Genomic DNA, 21790 nt, shown 5'->3' with positions numbered 1-21790 from the left:
GAGACCAAGTTGTATATCGGCATCCTAGAGATGAGGACAGTCCTTCTGTTGCAAGCCTTTCAGTATGACCTCCCTCTAGGGACCATTGCTACTCACACAGACATGTCCGTAGTCTGGTATATCATCATGCAAGGAGGAGCTCATTCTTATCCATTATGCAGGGAGGCCATGAGAGTCTGGGAATGGGTGATCTCTTCAGACTGCTTTCTAATTGCAGTACACATACCCGGGAAGAACAGTGTATTGGTGGACAGACTCAGCAGGTCCATTTTGATTCTTCACACGTGGTCCCTCAATCAGTTGGTAGTGAACAGGATTTTCAGCCGTTGGGGGCAACCTTGCTGTGACCTATTTGCTTCTCCCCTCAGCAACAAATGCAGCAAGTATTTCCCTCTGATCCCCTCTCAGGGGAGTCACCGAGGGATGATTTAATCCACAATTGGCTTCAGGTTCTTCTCTGCTTACCTTCCTCTTCCTCCGATTCCAAGATTTCTTCAAACAATGAGCAAGTTAGAACTCAGTCATCCACACTGCCCTGTTTTGGCTTTGGCAGGTGCGTTTTCCCTTCTATGGTTTCATCTCAAATATCCTCCATGGATTCTGGAGCTGGAGCTCTCTCAGGATCTCCTGTCTCACACGTTGGAACTCCAGCACCCTAATCACCATGCCCTCAGGGTAGCCGTATGGTTTCTCCAATTCTAGTGATTTAGTCCAGGCTTGCTACTGCAGTACGTCACATTGTCCTGGCCTCTCAGAAGTCCACTAAAAAGCTGTACAAAGGTAAATGGAAAATATTTTCTGTATGGGCTTGCAAAGAAAAGATTGATCCTTTTTCGGCTTCGATTCCAGATATTTTGCTTTCCATTAATGACCTTTTTGACCATTGAACTATTTTTTCCACGAGTAAGCTCCACCTAGCGGCAGTATCTAGTTTTCACTCAGGAAACCAAATTTTTCTTTGCCTTCTACTAAACTATGTAAAGCTTTCATGAAGGGAGTTTTTCTTCTCAGACCTCCAATTAAAGAATCTTCTCTAAGGTTCAAGGATTAACCCAAAAACCATTTGAACCAACAAGCACCTGTGATTTGAAGCATCTTTCCTGGAAAACTGCTATGCTTGTGGCTATTACTTCGGCGAAGAGAATCTGAGTTGTAGGCGTTTATCAGCTAAATTCCCTTGCATCATCTTCCACAAAGAGAGAATAACCCTTCGAACCAATCCTTCCTTCGTGTCCAAGGTAGTCACCGAGTTAAATCATAACCTATCTATTCAACTCCCAGTATTTTCCCCAATTTTTTGAACAAAGGTGAATACGTGCTACACTTTCTAGATGTCAATAGACAGTTATGATTTTACCTTCACAGAACAAAACAACATGGAAAGTCTGACCTAATGTTTCTGTCCTTCTCTTCTAATCATTTGGGACAGGCAGTGTCTAGGATCACTTTGGCTAGATGGATTATAGACTGCATTTCTTTGATTTTACCATGCAAAAGGTTTATGTTTGTCTCACTCACTTAAAGTCCATTCAGCCAGGTCCATGTCTGCTTCAGCTGCCTTTTCCTCCAGATCTTCTGTTGATGATATTTGTGTGGCAGCCACTTGGTCTACTATGCATAATGTCCAGCTTGTAATGAACAACAAAATTATCTGCAGAAACAGAGCTACTTTTGGTTCAGTAGTGCTCCGTCATAGGGAGGCAACCCAAGAGTTATGTAGGTGGAGACTCTGAGCCAGTAGTGAGGAAGAATGAAAATGACAAGATTAGATTTGTAAGTTATGCACGTACCATAACTTGGCATTTGTGTTGCCTATTTTCATTTTTCCTCGCCCCCCCATCCATTCCCCTTCCTTTCTTCTTGGAAGATTTCCTAGATATGTTCAGAACCCACAGGTTCTTGGTTTGAGCCTGCTCAGATATTAAGTCGCTTCTGTGATTTATCGTTACTATGTGACGACAGTTTTTTCATATAGGTATGTGTATATATGGCAGCAAACTTGATCTGATGGCTTAGGGATGGTCTAGGGGACTATGTGTAAAGGGTGGATCTCGAGGCTTGGATTTGAAGTCTAGAGGAAAGCTGCCATATTGGATCCTAGGCCCAGTAGTGAGGAAGAATGGAAATGGACAACACAGATGCCAAGTTATGGTAAGTGCATAACTTAGATTTTTGGCATCACTTTTTTTATTCTTTTAGCCATTGTAGACATAAACACTTTATAATCATGGTTTAGTATTGAAATGGGCTTGTATAGAGCTGGATCTGATGGGTTTTCCCTCTTTAGGTATTGCAGCTACCACCACTTTCTTCAGGGATGTTGTTACTTCTCCTCCTCTTCTTAAAGTACTGTTAAGCTAAACCTTCCAGATATATCAGTTTTCTCCCTCCTAGCTTCCAAACTTCCATAGGAATCTTATTTATTAATTTCTAGCAAAATTCTTTTGCCTTTGTCAAATTAGATCAATTAAGATGTATAAAGGTACAAAACAGTGTTGTATTTTGTCACCCATTATTATTTGCTTTGGTTATAGAACCTTTTGCTATTTATTCAGTCAAATACTGATCTTGTTGGATTCAAAATAAGACACCAGTATACTCGAAAAGTCATCTTTTTTCAGACATTTTAAGATTCCTTTAAAATATTCTAAATTATTATTTTTTTTTTCAGGTTTAAGCTTTAATCATAGTATTAATTTAAAAAAATAAATGATTTAAGAGACAGTAGTGATTTAATTGGAATAATGAAATTTAGTATTTATTAACCGTTAATTACAAAACTAACAGTGTTAATTAATTGTAATCATAGTTTGGAAAATTATCCAGTTAATGACTTGATTTTTTTACTGTGGAAGAAAGATTAACTTTAATTAAAATTACGTTATCAAAGAATAATACTATTCAAACAGTCTAATTATATGAAAATGTAATACTGCGCTCCACAAAATCTTTAGTTTTACCAGTAAGTCAAGTATGTCTTGAGCATCATACAAGAAGCTGGGAGGATGGCTGTATTGGATTCTCTGAATTATGTGTGCTATCTTTCATTATCAAAACAGTAGTGTTATGGTTAAATCCAAAGTACATAGCTGAATGGAAATTAATTTATGAAAGCATATGATTAGTAATAATGGTATATCCAGTTTACCTAGACAAATATTACTTAATAATTTTATTTGGTTATTAAAGAATTACTTTACCAAAAATGTTAATAAACCGTCAGAATAATATGGAAATCTGGATATAAAAGCATGGTGCTTTACATTATTTCCTGTAGCCTTTACTGAAGATTTAAACTCTTCAAATATTAATAAAATGCTGATTTTTAAGAAATTTCAAATCTGTTCTTAAATGGTACTAAAATACTGTCATCTGAATTCGTAATATAAAGAGTTTGATTTGAATAATTGGTTCATTTGTAATACCCAAAATAGAATTATGTCAGATATAAATAAAAATTATTTACCAAAATTCATAGAATTTCTAATCAATCTTGAGACAAATACTGAGACTAGTAAGTCTTATTTATCCAAAATATTTAGAATAATAATATACAAATCGTACATTAAAGATAATTATTGGGACTAAATCTTTGATACTATTTAATGCTTTAATTCCAGGAATTATTCCAGGAGCACAAACTCCCCCTTTTTTGGTATATATATTACAATAGTTGTAAAAGTTATTAAAATTGGAAAAATGCATGTTAAGTTGTCTATCTCGCCTTCATTCTTGCTGGTTGGGTTCGGAGCCGATCCTCGGCTCCGACTCGGCCATCTTCAAAAGCTCGAGAGGTACTTACTGGCTCGAGACCACCCTATATCCCATGATGCCTGGCGCTAGATACCCAGATCTCGTTTGCTGCTTCTGCTGCGAGGTTGTTCTACTGGCTCAGGTCGTATAAAACTTTGTAATTATCATTTTTTTTGTCATAAACTGTTAGTTTTAGTGTAGAATTGGTCGTTTAGATAAAACTGTTGTATTGTAGCTAATCTCTTCCTGAATCCTTGTCACTTCTCAGAAACTCGTTTTAATTAAAGAGTTTCCCCTCCCCCTTTTCTCTTCCATTCCTTACCTCAGAAAGGTTTTCCATTTAAGTTAGAGGATAACCTTTCTCTCGATCTCCCCTTTTTTTTCCTCCATTCCTTACCTCAGAAAGGTTTTCCATTTAAGTTAGAGGATAACTTTTCTCTCGATCTCTCTCTCTCTCTTTCTTTATTTATTTTATTTCAGTTTGATTACCGGGGAAGTCCACTGGGCCAAAAAGTGCCCATTTTCAGTGGAGGCCCGGGGAGAAAAGCTCCACAAGCAATACAATGAAAACATGGTTACATAAAGTTAATGGTATAGTACAAGAGTAAGATTCAAGCAGTCAGGAAATACATTTACATAAAATGTGCAAAAAGAGCAGGCATAATGAAGCAATACAGTGCAGAGTAAAATAACAAAAATACATAGATGTCCCAAAATTTTTTTTTTTTTTTTTTTTTTTAAATGTTTTTCTTTTATCACTGTTAGCTAGTTTAGTGATGGTTAACTATAGTTTTGGTTGTAGTAGTGCAGATATAACCTTGCTTGTAGTTTTGGTTGTGGTAACTGTAGTGTGTAATTTTTCGTGGTTAGTTACCTTAACTTTTCTGTGTGTGTTTCTTTGTTCCTTGGTTTTCTTTCAAGATATCCAAGGATCCTAAGCCATCTAGATTCAAGAAGTGTGAGTCATGCTGTCAGAAGATGTCTCTGACAGATGGTCTCACTTCTTGTGTTTATTGTCTGGGCGCCGTGCACCTGCAGGACTCTTGCTCGATTTGCCATGCTTTCAGTCCAAGAGTCCTGCAGGAGCGCAAAAACAAGTTGATCCTGAGGGGTTTGCTTAAGCCCCAAGATTCACCGGCTAAAGCTCAGCCCGTGAAATCTTCCAGGCCACCTAAACCTTCGGCTCCCAGTTCGGAGCCGTCGTTGGGTGAAGCTGTACCATCCATCTCTGCTCCGGCTGGAACAGATGTTCCTCCCTCCCAGTCAGCTCCAACACGTTCTTCGGAGCCGTCTGAGAGTCGAAAAAGATCCAGGTCTCCTTCTCTGGAGTCGATACGTTCGGCTCCGAGATCACCTTTCCTTCAGTCAGAGCGTAGTCATCGCTCATCCCACACTTCTCGGTCCTCAAGACTTTCAGACCATGACTTGGAAAGAGTGGTCAGTAGGCTGTTAAAATTGCAGGCCCTAGCCAAAATCTTGTCCAGCCCCCCTCATCAGGTGTCAACTCCGTCCACGTCTGTAAATATTCCTCCTCCGACTCATCCTTTGAGCTCAGAGCCGGAGTTCATTGGGGTTAGAGTCGTGGAACCGTCTGCTCCAATACCTTCTCCTTCGGTTCTGTCGTTGGCTCTGATCCCTTCCATGGTAACATCCCTGGAGGGATCTGGGCACCGGGACTCCCTCGTCAGCTCCGAGGGGGCAAGTGGCATCAGACTCATGTCCGATCCCGCTCTCCCCCTCGGGGCTTCGGCTCAGGTGAGCTCTGATCCCACATCTGCCTCGGAGCCATCCCCCTCGGTGCAGACAGGGATTCTGGTTTCTTCGGAACCGGAGTTCTCTCTGCGTCCAGGCAGGGATGCCTTCGAGGTGATGAGGAGTGTACTGGCCCCCGAGTCAGTCCCACGATCGACCCCATCAGCTCCTCCCCCTATTTTGCCTGCGTCAGCCTCTGCCCCTCTTCCAGATCCCAAGCGTGGGGATCCAGTGCTCCAGGACACCCCTTTGGGTGTATCTTCCTCTTCTGAGGCCTCCCCTGATCATTCAGAGGAGCTACCTCGTAAGAGGAAATGCAACAGGAAGCATGTTGACTCCCCTGAGTCTGTCACATCAGATACCGACTTAGAGGATTCGGAAGGGTCCCCAGGATCCCCCTCTGAAGATGTCTTCTCAGACATCCTTGCGATGCTTAGGCAGAGGGGGAACTGGACTGTCCTAAGCCCTTCCGAGGATAAGTCGGTATTCCTGGACGCATTTGGATCCCGACCTTCCACCTCCTGGGTGTCTCCGCCTTTCGACCCACTGATGTCTGTGGTGGCTCGGAAGGCGTGGTCAGCTCCAGACACAGTGGAACCGACCCCAAGAAGACCTACTAAATTCATAACTGCACCACAGGACAAACCGTTTTTGACCAAAGGAGTCCCCGTTGATGCCATGGTGGTAGCGGTGGCCACAAAGGAGCTGGCAGAAACTTCTTCATCTGTCCATCCCCCTAACAAGGAGTCCAGGACGATGGACAGATATGGGAAGCGGATGTTCTCTTCAGTGACCTTTTCCAGGAGGTCCCTGAATTATTTGTGCCACTTTACCCGTCTTCAAAGGGATCTCCTTAAAGAGCTTGGAGATACCCTCCAAGATCCATTAGCTGAGGGGGCCCAGGCTAAGGCAGCCTCCCAGCTGGCGACTCTTAATTCAATGGTAAACTCCTCCATGGGGCTCATTTCGTATGCAGCCGATGGTGCGAGTAGAGCCGCAGGTACAGGCGTTGCCCTAAGGAGACACGCTTGGATGCGGCTATGTAACTTTGCGGAACCTTTCAGAGCGTCTTTCACCAACACCCCCTTTGATGGTTCCTCTCTCTTTAGATCACAGGTGAAGGACACCCTTACCAGGTGTGAGCAGGAAGGCAAGACTCCCTCTGCCATAGGAGTCCATTTTTCCACTCCTTCCAGGCCATATCCCAAGGGTCAGAAGAGTGGAAAGATATGGTTCCGGAAATCCCAGGGAGCTTTGCCAGACACACGTGGTGGGTTCCCATCCAGGGACAGAGGAGGGAACAATAATAGACGCCACCCTCGTGGCAGAGGGGGTCCGCAAAATCAGGGCAGCAGAGAATCCTTCTCTGAGAAGCCCTTCCAGCATCCCTGAAGGGTTGCCCGGCTGCCCACCTCTGGAGGCAGTCGGGGGAAGATTATCGCTGTACACAAGAGCCTGGCAAGACATAACACAAGACAAATGGGTACAGTCCGTTATATCCAGAGGCTACAGAATTCCCTTTGTTCGCACCCCCTTAAGGTCAAACAAGTCCCTTCTAGACGTTCCACCCAATCTAAGGGACCAAGCAGTTCAAGAAGTCTCAAAACTGCTAAAAAAAAAAAGGGCCATCCAGCAAATCCCAGCAGACCAACAAGGATCTGGAATTTACTCAAGGTTCTTTTTAGTACCAAAAAAGACAGGGAACTGGAGACCCATTCTGGATCTCACCAGACTGAACAGGTCTGTACAAAGAACGAAGTTTCAGATGGTCACGCTACAGTCCATTTTACCCTTCCTGGGTCAGGACAATTGGATGTGCTCTATAGATCTTCAGGATGCGTACTACCACATCAAAATGGACAGACGCTCCAGAAGATTCCTTCGCTTCTGGCTGGGAGCCAGCCATTATCAGTTCAGAGCTCTGCCCTTTGGTCTCACCACAGCCCCCAGGGTGTTCACCAAATGTATGGCAGTAGTTACTGCTCACCTGAGACGGCAAGGATTCCAGGTGTTTCCATATCTAGACGACTGGCTCCTCACTGCTACCACCAGGCATCACCTTCTGCGAGCCAGAGACTGCACTATCGAGACTTGCTCCAGGCTAGGTATCACAATAAATTTCGAAAAGTCTGCATTGTCGCCCTGTCAATCTATCACCTTTATAGGCACAAATTTAAATACCAAAGACATGTCAGCGAGCCTTCCACCAGACAGGGTATTAGTGATTCGCCAACACGTGAAGATTTTATTAGCATGCAAAAGAATTCAAGTCAGGTTTGTCCTCCAAACTCTGGGTCTCATGGCAGCAGCGATCATACTTGTCCCTCTAGCTCGTTTTCACTTGAGGATTCTCCAGTGGCTTCATTCCACCCAGTGGTCCTTCCAGCAGCTTCCCATGTCTTACATGATTATGATCACACAAGCATGCAAGAAGCACCTTGCGTGGTGGATGGTCTCCACATCAGTGTCCCACGGCAGACCATTTGTACTCCCCCCTCCAGTTGCTACGGTGACCACGGACGCCTCCCTGATCGGGTGGGGGGGGCATTATCAAGGCAGAACAGTCCAAGGCACATGGCAACCTCACGAGTACCATCTGCATATTAACGTCTTGGAGATGAGGGCCGTGCTCTTAGCGCTGCAAGCTCTTCAGGACTCTTTTCCTACCGGGACCGTTGCAATTCAAACGGACAATATGTCAGTAGTGTGGTACATCAACAAGCAGGGCGGAACCAGGTCCCACCCCCTGTGTCGAAAAGCACTCAGACTCTGGCAGTGGGCGATCTCTTCCCAACGGTTTCTGATCGCAACGTACATCCCCGGGAGGTCCAGCGTCATAGCAGACTGGCTGAGCAGAGCAATTCTCATACCTCACGAGTGGTCTCTGAATCAGGTAGTTGCGGACCAAATCTTCCGCAAATGGGGCCAACCTTACTGCGACCTTTTTACAACTCCCTTCAACAGCAAGTGCAGCAATTTCTTCTCTCTCCTTCCACTTCCCAGACATTCCCCCAGAGACGCTCTAGTCCACGATTGGCCTCAGGGACTTCCTTATGCATTCACTCCTTTTCCCTAATCCTGAAGCTAATACAGAAAGCTACAGTATTGGGCTGCAAAATGATCCTCATTGCTCCTTACTGGCCCTGACAAATATGGTTCCCGTTCCTGCATCGCCATCTTCTCTTGCAGCCTTGGACTCTGAACCTAGTTCCAGACCTTCTGATTCATCAATCGGGCGGGCTGCACCAATCCTTACGATTTCTCCAGCTCACTGCTTGGTTGCTTCACTTCCAACTTTAGCCAGGCTTCCAGAAATCTCCCCCTCTGTTCGCGAAGTCATTTTGTCGTCGCACAAGTCTACGACTAGAAAAACTTACGCTAGTAAGTGGAAACGTTTTTCTCCCTGGGCAGAGGCTGAGAGTATAGACGCCTTTTCAGCCCTTGTACACCACATTTTGGCATTTCTTGCGGAACTCTTCCATGCTGGGTCCGCTTCTGCTACAATTAGAGTTCAGTTAGCTGCCATTTCAAATTTTCACATTGGCCTATCTGAAAACAATATCATGTCTCATAAGCTATGTAAAGCCTTTCTCAAAGGGACCACTCTGCTCAGGCCCCCAGTGAGAGATCCTCCACCACCGTGGGATCTAAATTTGATTTTAGCTTCTCTAATTTTGCCCCCTTTCGAACCCACAGCTTCTTGTACCTTGAAGTTCTTATCTTGGAAAACCCTTTTTCTGGTAGCTATTACTTCAGCCAGAAGAGTTTCGGAACTTCAGGCTCTTTCTATCCATCTTCCGTACCTCGTGTTCCACAATGACAGGGTTGCTCTCAGGACTAATCCTTCCTTCCTTCCTTCCTTCCTACGGTCTCTTCAGAGAATAACTTGAATCAGTCCACAGAGTTTCCTGTGTTTTTTCCTAACCACTCCAACAGATCGGAATATAAGTTGCATCAGTTAGATGTTCAAAGGCAACTACGCTTTTATTTCCATAGAACTAAGGACATCAGAAAATCGGACCAACTTTTCCGTCTTATGCAGTGGGTAAACAAGGTCTTCCATTCTCCAAAGTAACCTTATCCAGGTGGTTAACTTCTGTCATCACATTTATATATCAACTGAGGGATAAAGAATTGCCAGTCAAACCAAAAGGTCACTCCACTAGAGCTTTAGCCACTTCGGTGGCCTTTCAGGCTAGGTTGCCCATGGAATCTGTTTGTGCTGCGGCTGCGTGGGCCAACCCACATACTTTCATTTTGCATTACAAGTTGGATGTGGTTTCCGGGAGCAGAGCTGATTTTGGTTCCACCGTTCTGAAGAGTCTGTTCCGATGAGCCACCCAGGACTTTAGGTGCTAGGGACGCTGTCCCAACCAGCAAGAATGAAGGCGAGATAGACAACTTAACATAAACAAGTTATGTATATACCATAACATTCCATGTTAGTTGTCTTCTTCTCGCCTTCTTTCTTGCGTCCCACCCTCCATCCCCCTATCCTAGTGGACCGAGAAGAGTTCCTCTTGTTTTTTCACTGGCTGAGTCTTCTCTGGCTTTTCCTTTCTGACTAGTAGTCTCTCCAGTAGGATTTATGCATTCTAGGGTAGGATTCCTTTATTATTAAGTCTGCAGTTAGACTTACCAAACGAGACCTGGGTATCTAGCGCCAGGCATCATGGGATATAGGGTGGCCTCGAGCCAGTAAGCAGCTCTCGAGCTTTTGAAGATGGCCGAGTCGGAGCCGAGGATCGGCTCCAAACCCAACCAGCAAGAAAGAAGGCGAGAAGAAGACAACTAACATGGAACGTTATGGTAGGTACATAACTTCTTTTTCTACACTCCCCTGTTGTAAAGTTTACAAATTTTATGAAAGTTATTTGCCAGAATAACTTCACACTATTAAAATGAAAACTAACAACCACTTCTAGTTATAACTAAATCTGTTGGAGAAATATTGATTGTACAAAATCAGTAAATGCTAATATTAAGTGTGATAGTTATCTTTGTAAATGTTTATTTGCTGTGTCAATATGCTCTGCTCATGTATTAAAACTTTTTTTAGTTAAAATGTATTTATTTTGTGTGTTTACCGGGTAATGTCCGACTGGGCATGAGGCCCATTTTCAGTGGAGACCCGGGGAGAAAAGCTCCATACATACAATTGGACAATATTAACCAATCAAATTGAACATTTATTAATCAACAATGTGCAAAGCAAGTCAGTAAAAAAATTTGGTTATACAACAATAATTAGCAAATAATTATCAAATTAACATTTAACAAAAAAATGGCACAGTTAGAGATAAAAACTGACCGCATGAGTTAATAGTGAGAACAGTGTGATACAGTATTTGCAAGATAGAGAAATGCAGTGTACATAACCGACAAAGCAGTATATGTGTATATATTGCTAACTGAAACTGAGTGTAGAATCAAGATAGCCTTCTGCAGTTAATAGTTGTAGCTGTGAGAATGAGCTAGTTTACGGTAATGTAAGTGAGTAGTAGGTAGCTTAACCAGGAGTATGGCAGGAGCAGAGCCAATGTTTTGCTAGATGTTCCTTAAGGAGGTTTTCAAACTCATGAATGCTGGGGTTTTTAGCCATAGGTTGAGGAAGTGTGTTCTACAGTTTGGCAAATTTATGGGAAAAAAGGGCGGTGCCCTGTGTGTTGTGGGCTTTGGTAATCTTTAACAGTAATTTATTTGAGGATCTTAGAGCTCTAGGATTGCTGTTGGGTTGGCCTAGATTGCCAGGCAGTTGTTAGGTTTGTGAATATATTGTGAGTTAGTGAATATATTGTGGGCTATGGACAGTTGGTTAAATGTTAGAAGGTTTGGTAGTTCTAACCATTTAAGTTGAGAGAATACAGAGCAATGGTGGGTTCTGTAAGGGTGGCATGTGGCAAACTTGGCGCTTTTGTTGTAGCATGATTCCAGATTATTAAGGTCAGATTTACGAATGTTTGCAAATACTAGGGAGCCACAGAGGAGGGTGGAGAGTAGATGTGTGCGGGCTGTGGCTAGTCTGGCGTTGTCTGTAAGGTAAGGTTCAATTCTGTAAAGGGTGCTAAGTTTGGAGTGGACTTTTTTTTTGATGGTGAGGGAGATGTGGGTGTCAAACCTTAGGTTATCATCGATTGCGACACCTAGAAGTTTGGCTTGGCTGCTGGGATCTATTTTTGTTCCATTTATGAAAAGGATAGAAAGTGGAATCAGACATGTTTTGGGTTTGTTGTAAATGAAGACAATTAACTTAGTTTTGTTGGGGTTAAGTATGGGTTGATGGCTAGTGAGGTAGTTTTCTGTCCTGGAAAGATTTTTGCATTTTTGTTTGTAGGTCCTGGGGGGTGGGGGCAGTGCAGATTAATGTAGAGCTGTCGGCGTATTGGACTATGGAGGCTGGTTGGGTTGAAGAGCTGAGGTTGTTAGTAAAAATTGTAAAGAGAAGGGAGCCAAGTATGGATCCTTGGGGTACACCAACAGTGATGGGTAGAAGGGGGAACAGGGTGTTCTCCCATTTGATGGCTTGCTGAAGGCTAGAGAGATAGCTATGGAAACGGGACAGGGCTGTTATGTTGAGGCCATGGGATGATAGTTTATTTAGTAGGATTTGGTGGGAGACTGTATCAAAGGCTTTTGACATGTCAAGGAATATGGAGGAGACCATTTGGCCTCTGTTTATAACATCTTGAATTGCGTTTGTGAAAGACAGCAGGGCAGTACTGGTACTATGCTTTGGCCTAAAGCCGTGTTGTGTGGGAGAGAGTTGTTTGTGATTAGGAGGTGGGCAAGGAGTTGGGAGTGAATGCATTTTTCTAAGATTTTGGCTAGAGGGGAGAGTATGGCTATGGGACGGTAGTTAGTTAGATCCTTAGAGGGGCCACCTTTGTGTAGGGGAATGTTGTGGAATATTTTCCATTGATGAAATATTTAAAAAATTACTATTATGCAAAGTACCTTACACAGGTATACTTGTCATTTGTTTAACAGAAAACTTTGTAAACTGTGACCAGCTAGCCACTTGACGAATCATTACATTGAATTTGTTGGGAAATAGAAACTCCTTTGAGAAAATGTATGATTGATGACTGTCAAAGACTTGTTGGTATCCTAAATATTTTAATCGTAAAGTACTTAATGTTCCTCATATGTGACATGTTAGAACTTCAGTAGGACTGTACTTTGTTTTACAGCAGAGAGTCAAAATATAATTAAGGATGCAGGAGTCCATACTTCAGTTTGTAATGTTTAGCACTTTTGCAGTTTTTTCGCCCTTTTTTTAGTAAAAAAATAAGGACTAAAACTCAATGGTTAATTGTTCTGGTTCTTGTTCCCAGTCATACCAGTCATATATATGCTTTAGTTAAGCATCATTTTTCCAGTAACTTCACATACTTTGTTTGCATTGATAAAAGGTAGTGGTGCCTACGGTCCATTGAAAGTTGTCAGTAGATGTGTTGATTAGCATGTTTCTTGCATAATGACTTCTGACTGAAACTGTTTTGTAGTTTGCTTCTAACGTGTTGCTTTTTTATTACTTTCAGTCCCTCTGACAGATTGAAGCATTGCCTGTATAGGAATATAAGGAGTATAAAGATGAGTGAGCTGGAACAGTTACGGCAGGAGGCGGAGCAACTGCGGAATCAAATTAGAGTAAGAAATGCATTTCCCCCTTTTTAATCCTATATGGGCATTGTATCACTATTTCATGTATAGCACTTAAGAATAATGACATTATTTATGAATTTGCCTTTAAACCTTGCTGATTGTTCATATGCTGGGGTAGATGGAATTTATAGTTGCTTTACGGGTTATTCTGAATGGTAACAGCAGTTTGCCTGTAACTTTTCTGCTTTTTGTTAGTTTTAAGAGCCTCTAGGAATGACATGCTCAGTATATTAACCCGGTTTTAAAGCATTTGAACTTGAAATCATTGAAGTATGACTTGACTACCATTATAGGTTCATAGGTTGGTACTGGACTATCTGCCCGAAGGCATATATTAGCCCAGCCACATTGTGCAGTATTCACCGCCCCTTTAGTAGTTCCCTAGACTTTTGTACTAGCAGCTAGTACCCTTGGCCCCTATCTAGTAGTGCTGTTGGTGTGATCCCCGGTGTGAACTTTCTCTTGCCCATCCACTCATCAAGGTTCCTCTTGAAGAGTGATAGTGAGGGGCTCTGTCTTATTAAAAAATGAAGTATGTTTACTGATGTGTTCCAGCATATTAATGCAGGTTTTTTTTTTACTGTGTGCCCACAACACTCCAGGTACATTAAAAATAACCTGAAATAGCCATAAAAACAGGCAAATATGTACAAAATTTAATTAGCAAAGGTAGCAGTTTTAGCATCTAAAAAACTAGACAAAAATGCAAGTACTTAAACACCAAGAAACACAGAATAAACTAATAGCAAATTTGAATTAAGGCTACTCTTAATGGGCTTAATAGTGACAACTGGACATCTTATGCGAGGCCAGCAGTTTCTTTGGCTACAATGAGGGAGAACATTAATGTCACAAGGCATCAGTACTTAAATAATGCTGCTACCAGATGTACAAAATATTAAGAAGCAAAGTAGATACTATTTTCATTGGAAAATTTTGAGACCTTGCTGTACATGAGAGCTCAAAATAAATCTTTGTTGGTTACAGTGACTTCATGGTGTAGGGTTTAGTATTGCTGTGTCACAATATTTAGTTCTGGTTCATTTCCTAGCTGGGGAACCTTCTTTGTGGAATTGTCATGTCTGTCTCTCCCTTAGATTTCCATAGTTTTCTTTCTAATAAAAAATATCCAGTAAAGCGTTTTTGTCCCAACAGCAAATAACTTCTTCAGAACTGAGATTATCAACATTTGTCTGTCTAAAGATGCCAAATTACATTTTACATAAGACAAATTCGTAAAGTGCTGTCCATCAATTTGTAAACATAATAATAAATACTATGAAAAATGGCATTTAAACACTTTTGAAATACTAAAACAATTGTGTATAAACACATTTAATGCATTGTTTTGTTCTTGTCTGCCGTATGTGCCATCAACACACTTTTTACATTCATTTGTCTGTTAAGCCCTGGTGGTCATCTTGCATCAAGTTTCATTTTCCACTTTAATTCAACTCAAGCTCATTGTTCAGATCACGACCAGTAAATACCATTATCAATGGACTTTATCCAATGCAAAAAAAAACTGTAATAGAGGAAGATATAGTAGAATGTTTACCCAGAATGCTTTCAGCATTCGTTTTGTTTTGAGTAGAGGTGAACCGGGATGGTGTTCCTTGGGAAGACTTTTATTTCCCAATTTTTTTCATGTCCTGTAAATTCATTTGTGATGAATAAGAGCACTAGGAGCAATGACTGTGGCAGTGTTTGTTTTCTTCCTGATTTGAAGTCTTAAAAGTTTTTAAATGTAAACCACCTTTGTTGGACAACATGTACTTCAGCTGTAATAAAATTCCTAAATGTTTTTTATTCAGGTTTCCCTAGCAGTGTGGGAGTGAACATGCCTCTTAATGCAATTTTTTTGATGGAGTAGGTTGTGACTTGCTAAATATTTTGGTGAAGCATAATGAAAACCTTTTAAGTGATTTAGAGAGAGAGAGAAATCATGGTTGTTGCACAGTAAAATGTTTGTGAATGCTTCATTTCCTGCGTTATACTTTTCATTTCTCTAAAGAAAAATATTACCTTGAAAAAGCAAAGGGATATTATAGCAATAACCCACGCCTGGGTGTGGGTAATGCTGGATTTACCCACGGTTGGCGTGGTTTGGTCCCGAGGGCGAAGCCCGAGGGACCAAACAAAGACAATCGTGGATAAATCCAGCATTACCCACACCCAGAAGTGGGTTATTGCTGTTATACAATGACATTATTTAAGAAAAGAAATAATTACTTTTCTTAAATAATGGCATTGTATAATGCCTCTTTGCTGCCCTTCCGCAGCTGTCTGGTGTTCCAGAGTTCTGATGTACTGCGCATGCCTACGCAGTACATCAGAGTTGTGGGCAAAGCAACGGAGAAGGCAAGATCTCCGTTGCTTTTGCTGTCTCGCTATGTTAAATGGGTTTAACATATGAGACCTTTAAAATAAGCAACGGAGATCTCTGTTGCTTATTTTAAAGCTGTCTCGCTATGTTAAACCCATTTAACATAGCGAGACAGGTTAAAAAAAAAGCAACGGAGATCGCAAGATCTCCGTTGCTTTTTACACACTGTGTCGCTATGTTAAAGGAGTTTAACATAGCGAGACAGCTTTAAAAAAAGCAACGGAGATCTGCGTTGCTTTTTTTAAACCTGTGTCGCTATGTTAAACTCTTAACATAGCGAGACAGTGTTTTATACTAACGGAAAAAGTCCGGGCGACCGGACCTTTTTCCGTTAGTATATTGAGGGATTTACAATGGGCACGCTGGTTGGGCTGGCCAATCAGCGTGCACGTTTTTTAGGAGGCATTGTATAATAAGTCATATGTGAAAAGTGCAGCTTATCCTATACATAGTCTCAAGGTGCAAAAGTGATGAACCATCACAGCACCTCTGTTGAGGTTGGAGTGTTTCTGATCAAGCTGCTTTTTTAGATATGCAAACATCTGTTTGAGATCCTGTGATATGAGTGGGATTACTAGTCATCACTGTTCGGGACCATTTTTTACAAGTTGGAAGCTTTTGGGGATCAGGAACAAGCAAAGACTTAAAAGATGAACAGAATGTCATTGACCATGAAGAGGAGGGGTTGGGGAAGAAGGGGACTATAACAAACCAAGGAAGGACATTTTACTTGATATTATTGTATTGCTCAGGCTCTGGATTGCATTGCATAAGTGGAAATTCCTTAAGATTCCAAGAGCAGGATAAGTTATTTCTTACACTTATTTCACTGATCTGCACTTCTGAAACGCTTATAATTGTGCTATACAGTTTATCTACTACATTTTGCACTGTTATAAAGCTTTTTTTATTGTTTCACTGCATTTATGTACTGTTGCTTTTTCATACTGAGAGTTGTAGTTTCTGTTTGTGAGTGCTCTATCCGAGCTTTTCTGTGCATTTTTGATTTTTTTGAGGTTTGTGTGTTCTATAGCTAGGAACTGTAATAGTGTGCATTACTATAATTGTCTGTTCACAGTAAGCATTCTCAAGAGTCTGCTCCTTGATCTGTTTAAAACTTTCATTGGTGGCTTTGCAGTTGCCCGCCCATACTGTATATTTGATCTGTGACGCTTCTCCCAGTCTAGTGTCATTAGTTCACTCAATCTAATAGAGAACATTTGTGAAGGCCAACCCACCCAGATTCTTAACGCTGAATTAACTTCTGTTCCAGCTTTCTCCATTTCCACTTTTACTGAAAAAAAAATTCTAAGCTTGCTTCCCCCCTTTTCTGTGGCAGGTCTTGTCCAGATACGGATTTGCTGTGTCCAGGACTGTTTGTGAGCTTCTAAGCCCCCCCCCCCCCCCCACACACACACACACACACACACACTTAACTGGGGTTAAACTATTCCTGGTGCCATAAAGTCTGTTCTTCAAAATTTCCCTTGCAAGTAGCCAGCTTTTTAGTTTTAGTACTCAAATCTGTTTCTTTGAGCTCAGCACTTGTTCAGAACTCATTGTAAGCACTAAAGTTACAAATTACTACAGCACTCAACTTTCCTCACTTGTGTAGAGGAAACCAGTTTTTAGTACTTAATAAATAAGCACCTATTCAAGCATGTCTAAAGGTCAGCTCCCGGTGTTTTCTCCTGTCTACCTGATGAATCTGGGCATCTTGGGACAATGCAGCAATTACCTCATGTACACAGACAACCCTCTCCTCCTACCACCCAACACTGCGACCTGTAAGAGATGCACTTATATAGCCAAACTAGAAGCAAAGCTCTCTTCACCAAAGACTGGCCTAGACAGTCAAGAGGAGAAAGTAAACACTTACACCGCACCACACTCATCACATAGTCCCTCAAAACCTACACCACAAAAACACACACACAGAAGCACAAAACACACACCTACATTCGTGGAGGCTCTCAGTACAAATCTGCCCAAACAACAGAGACCTCCAAAGCAGAAATGCAAGCTACCTCCACCCCCCCAACACAATCAAAATGATACATAGCCCACATACTCAGTGTGCCACTCAACTACAGCCCATAAGGCATAACGCATCCAACACTCTAGTCATAGGTGACTCTATAGTCAGGCACACTGATGTTCCACTCACCAGGCTAAACAAGGAAAAAGTCACTGTCAGCTGCCTGTCAGGTGCCAGGATCCGCCACATAATGCATGCACTCAGGTCACTCCACAACAAGTACAAATATGACTCTGTCATTGTCCGTGTTGGTGTGAATGACCTGAGACGTACCTCCCTCGACTACATGAAAAGAGACATGGAGGAGCTCTCCGATCTTGTAGCCCAGGCAGGTATGACCCTAGACCTGAGTAGCATCCTGCCATCATCCAGAATGATACCACAGTACAAGGACAAAATGATTGACTTTAACAATTGGCCAAGCTTCTGGTGTCATTTTAAGGGAATCCAGTATCTGTCTGCCTGGGATGACATGATCGACAGACCATGCTGCTTTGCCAGAGATGGCCTGCACCTGTCGCTCTTGGGATTTCGGATACTGGCAAAGGCTCTTGCCACCCCTATAGTGCCTTTTTTAGGCAAGGTTCAAATGACAAATTCGCCACCGTAACAGGTACAAGCAAGCAAAATCTGAGGGTAATGGTACTCGATGCTAGAAGTCTAAACCTCAAAATGCATTCACTCGAGGCACTCCTTAAAATGGAGAACATTGACATCTGTGCAGTGACAGAGACCTGGTTCAAAGCTCCAGAGAGCACCCCTGCATTACCAGGCTATAATTCATACCCCACCTTTCGGCCACCAAACCCGGACCGAAACACTAAAGGTGGGGGCGAGTCCATATTCATTAAGGATATCCACACCTCCAAGCTAGTTGCTCAGCATAATGCATCCGAGATTATCCAATTTCAACTAACTCTGGGCAAAACTGCAATCCAGATTGTAGCTTGCTACAGACCCCCCACCATGCCCCTGGATTCCCACTCCTTTCTTCTTGATACACTGGAAAATATTAAGGTACAACCCAACACTCTAATAATGGGTGATTTCAACTACCCTACCATTAACTGGGAAAACTACTCCTGTATCAACCCTTTTGCTCAACGTTTTCTGGAAATCATCAATTCCATCACCTTGGATCAACTTATCCACACCCCCACCAGGGGCAGCAATATCCTAGACCTGGTCATCACCAACATGGGTGACCGGTGTTCCACACCAGAGGTTAGCTCCTCGTTGGTCAGATCTGACCACAAGCTAATCACCCTAGACATCCACATCCCGCTTCCACCCCCCATTAGGAAAACAACCGTAAAAATTTTTTCCAAAGCCAGCTTCACGCTTCTTAAGACAGAAGTGGCAAACTTCATGACACCCATGCAGATGGACAATAGAGGTACGACTGCTGAATCCTACACAAATGCACTTTATAAGCACTTACACGAGTGCATGGATCATGCTATCTCTAACAGAACCAAGATGCTATCCTCCAAAAAAAGGAAGCCAATCTGGTGGTCTTCTGCCATAAACAAACTCTACAACAGAAGAAAGAAACTGTTGCAAAAAAGAGTAAAAGCCCACGATTGGAGGAACTCTCTGGTCAGCCTCAGTAAGAAGCTGAGATCCCTCATAAAATCCTCCAAAGCTAGTTATGAAAACAAAATTGCCACTGATTCTAAAGACAACCAAAACACATTCTATAGCTATATCAAGAATCTCAATGGCAACACTCAGATCTGCTCTGAGTTACAGCACGACACTAAATATACAGAACCAGCTGATATTGCCAACATCCTGGCAGATAGGTTCAGTGCTAACTTTACCTCCCTCTCACCCCCTAAAGGGCCCTTTTTTATACCGGAAGAATGCAAAGTTCCTGTAATCATGGCTGCAGAGGTAAAAACCTCACTCTCCAAAGCCAAGAACACAGCATCCGTGGGACTTGACAACATCCAAGGCTGCCTTCTACATGAACTACAGAATGAACTGGCACCCCACCTAAATACCATGTTCAATCATAGCCTCACCTCAGGCTTTGTGCCCATTGAATGGCACACTGCAACAGTTATCCCACTCCACAAAGGGGGGGGGGGCCACAACAGACCCCAGGAACTACCACCCCATTAGCCTGACAAACTTGGTCTGCAAGGCCATGGAATGTATCATCATGGAACTTCTAAACAAAGACATTGGAGATCTCCAAACTCTGGACCCAACACAGTTTGGGTTTGTAAAAGGCAGATCATGTCTCCTAAACCTGATAGACTTCTTTGAAGTAGTCACCAAAGCCATAGATGAGGGTAAGGTGGTTCACACAGCATATCTAGATCTCGCCAAGACGCTCAACACCATCCCCCACTCTGGAATTATAGATAAACTCACCAAACTATGTATAAATCCCTATGTCACAAGATGGGTTGCCAACTGGCTTACTGACAGAACCCACACTGTGAAAGTAGCAGACTCCAAATCAGACTTCAGACCAGTGAAAAGTGGAGTACCACAGGGTTCAGTCCTGGGTCCTCTCCTGTTTGATATCTACTTCTCTGAGTACAGATTAACACAGAAGGTCTTTAGCTAACTAAATTCACAGATGACTGCAAACTAGGAGCCATAATCGAAACTCCTAACTATGTGGACATCCTACAAAAGGGCCTCACTGAGACAGATGTCTGGTGTCAAAGCCATGGTCTCAAGCTCAATGCCAAAAAGTGCATTGTCATCCCCTTTGGTAAAAACTCTGTACCCATGAACTACCACACAAGCGGTAGTCTACTTAACACCGAAAGTGTGATAAGAGACCTTGGGACACAGGTGGACAGTAGTCTCTCCTTTGATAATCACATCGCTACAGTGGTCAGGAAATCCTTCTACGTGGCACACCTCATCACAAAAGGTTTCCCATCCAGAAAAAGAAGTAATTGTTCCCCTCTACTCATCACTCATTAGACCCATTATAGAGTTCAACGCCCCTTTTGGTATGTACCTCACAAGACATCTACAACAACTGGAAAGGCCGCAAAAATACCTCACAAAGAGGAATACTGGCCTCAGATGCCTTATGCAGACCATCTCAAAAAATTCCAGCTTTACTCTGTCGCATGTCGCCTACTCAGAGGTGATCTCTGCCTAACATACAAAGCTATGTCAAACCCAGAGCTGTTGGACATGCTCCACTTAAAGAAATCCCAGTCCCTCTGAGCTACACGCTGTAGGGACCTACACCTTGTCACCACAATAAACAGAACATGCTGGAGGGATAGATTCCTGTCCCAGAGACTTCCCATACTCTGGAACAGACTACCTATCTATGTCAAACAGAGCTCCTCATTATCACTCTTCAAGAAAAATCTTGATGATTGGATGGGTAATAGGAAATTCACCCCGGGGATTACTTCCGTGGTTCTGCTTGACAGGGGCACAGGAAAATAATTTTCTTAGGTGGCGAAAGCCAGGGTACTTTTTGGCTATGCTTGTATAGGCCCTAGGGCCAATAGCCTAGTACCTACCTATGAACCTATTAGGACACTGTTTGTAGATGGTTACTTTCATAATAAGGGAATACAATTTTGAGATCATTATCAGCACAAGGTAATTTATTTAAGTTCTGCAGCTGTTTTTTTTTTTCTGGAAATGAACTCCACATTGGAGATTCGTCTTTTTTATGCCTAGTAAATGTGCAATACTTACAGACACTGTCATTGACTTCAAATTGTATGCTGTAAAATTTAAAATTAAAATACTTTTTTTTCTGTCAGGGGCACAGACTGAAATAGTAGATTGTCTTATGGAAAACATTGCTTTCAATGCTGTTCCAGTCTTTCTCACCAGTTATGCATATGAAACATGAAAATGATTTTTGAGATTTATTGAGTAAATCCTGAAGTGAAAGAATGTACAATTAAAATGTTAAGGAATTAAAAGCCTTATACAAGTTGAGGTATGAAAAATCATCAGATTTATGAAAGATGATAAAAGTGGAAAATTGGACATAATGGTTGGGCCGGTTTTATGTTGATAAGGTGTGCATTATGTTAAGTGATGATGATTATGTGGGTGTCCTAAAAAGGAGATGAACATGTGTGTGTTGACTTGGTTCATTTGGGTTTATACCATATTGAGGAAACATACGTTTGAATATATGATGGTAAAAAGGTCACACAGACAAAAGCATTCAGTAAAAACTGCAAGAAAAA

At 42.2% G+C, this 21790-nt stretch overlaps 1 protein-coding gene across 1 annotated transcript in view; it reads left to right on the top strand.

The window, feature by feature from the left end:
- Positions 1 to 21790, top strand: part of GNB4 (G protein subunit beta 4) — a 1262726-nt gene that overhangs the window by 283253 nt on the left and 957683 nt on the right. Inside the window, exon 2 of the mRNA XM_044070378.1 lies at positions 13047 to 13155. Coding sequence (XP_043926313.1) covers positions 13099 to 13155 — 57 coding nt within the window. The 5' untranslated portion in view covers positions 13047 to 13098. The remainder of the gene's footprint in view (positions 1 to 13046; positions 13156 to 21790) is intronic.

Source organism: Protopterus annectens, chromosome 4.part1, assembly GCF_019279795.1.
Source record: "Protopterus annectens isolate FY-2018-M chromosome 4.part1, PAN1.0, whole genome shotgun sequence".
In the NCBI taxonomy this organism is placed as follows: Eukaryota; Metazoa; Chordata; order Ceratodontiformes; family Protopteridae; genus Protopterus; species Protopterus annectens.
The sequence above is the reverse complement of the archived record's forward strand: the minus strand, read 5'-3'. Positions and strand labels throughout refer to the sequence as shown.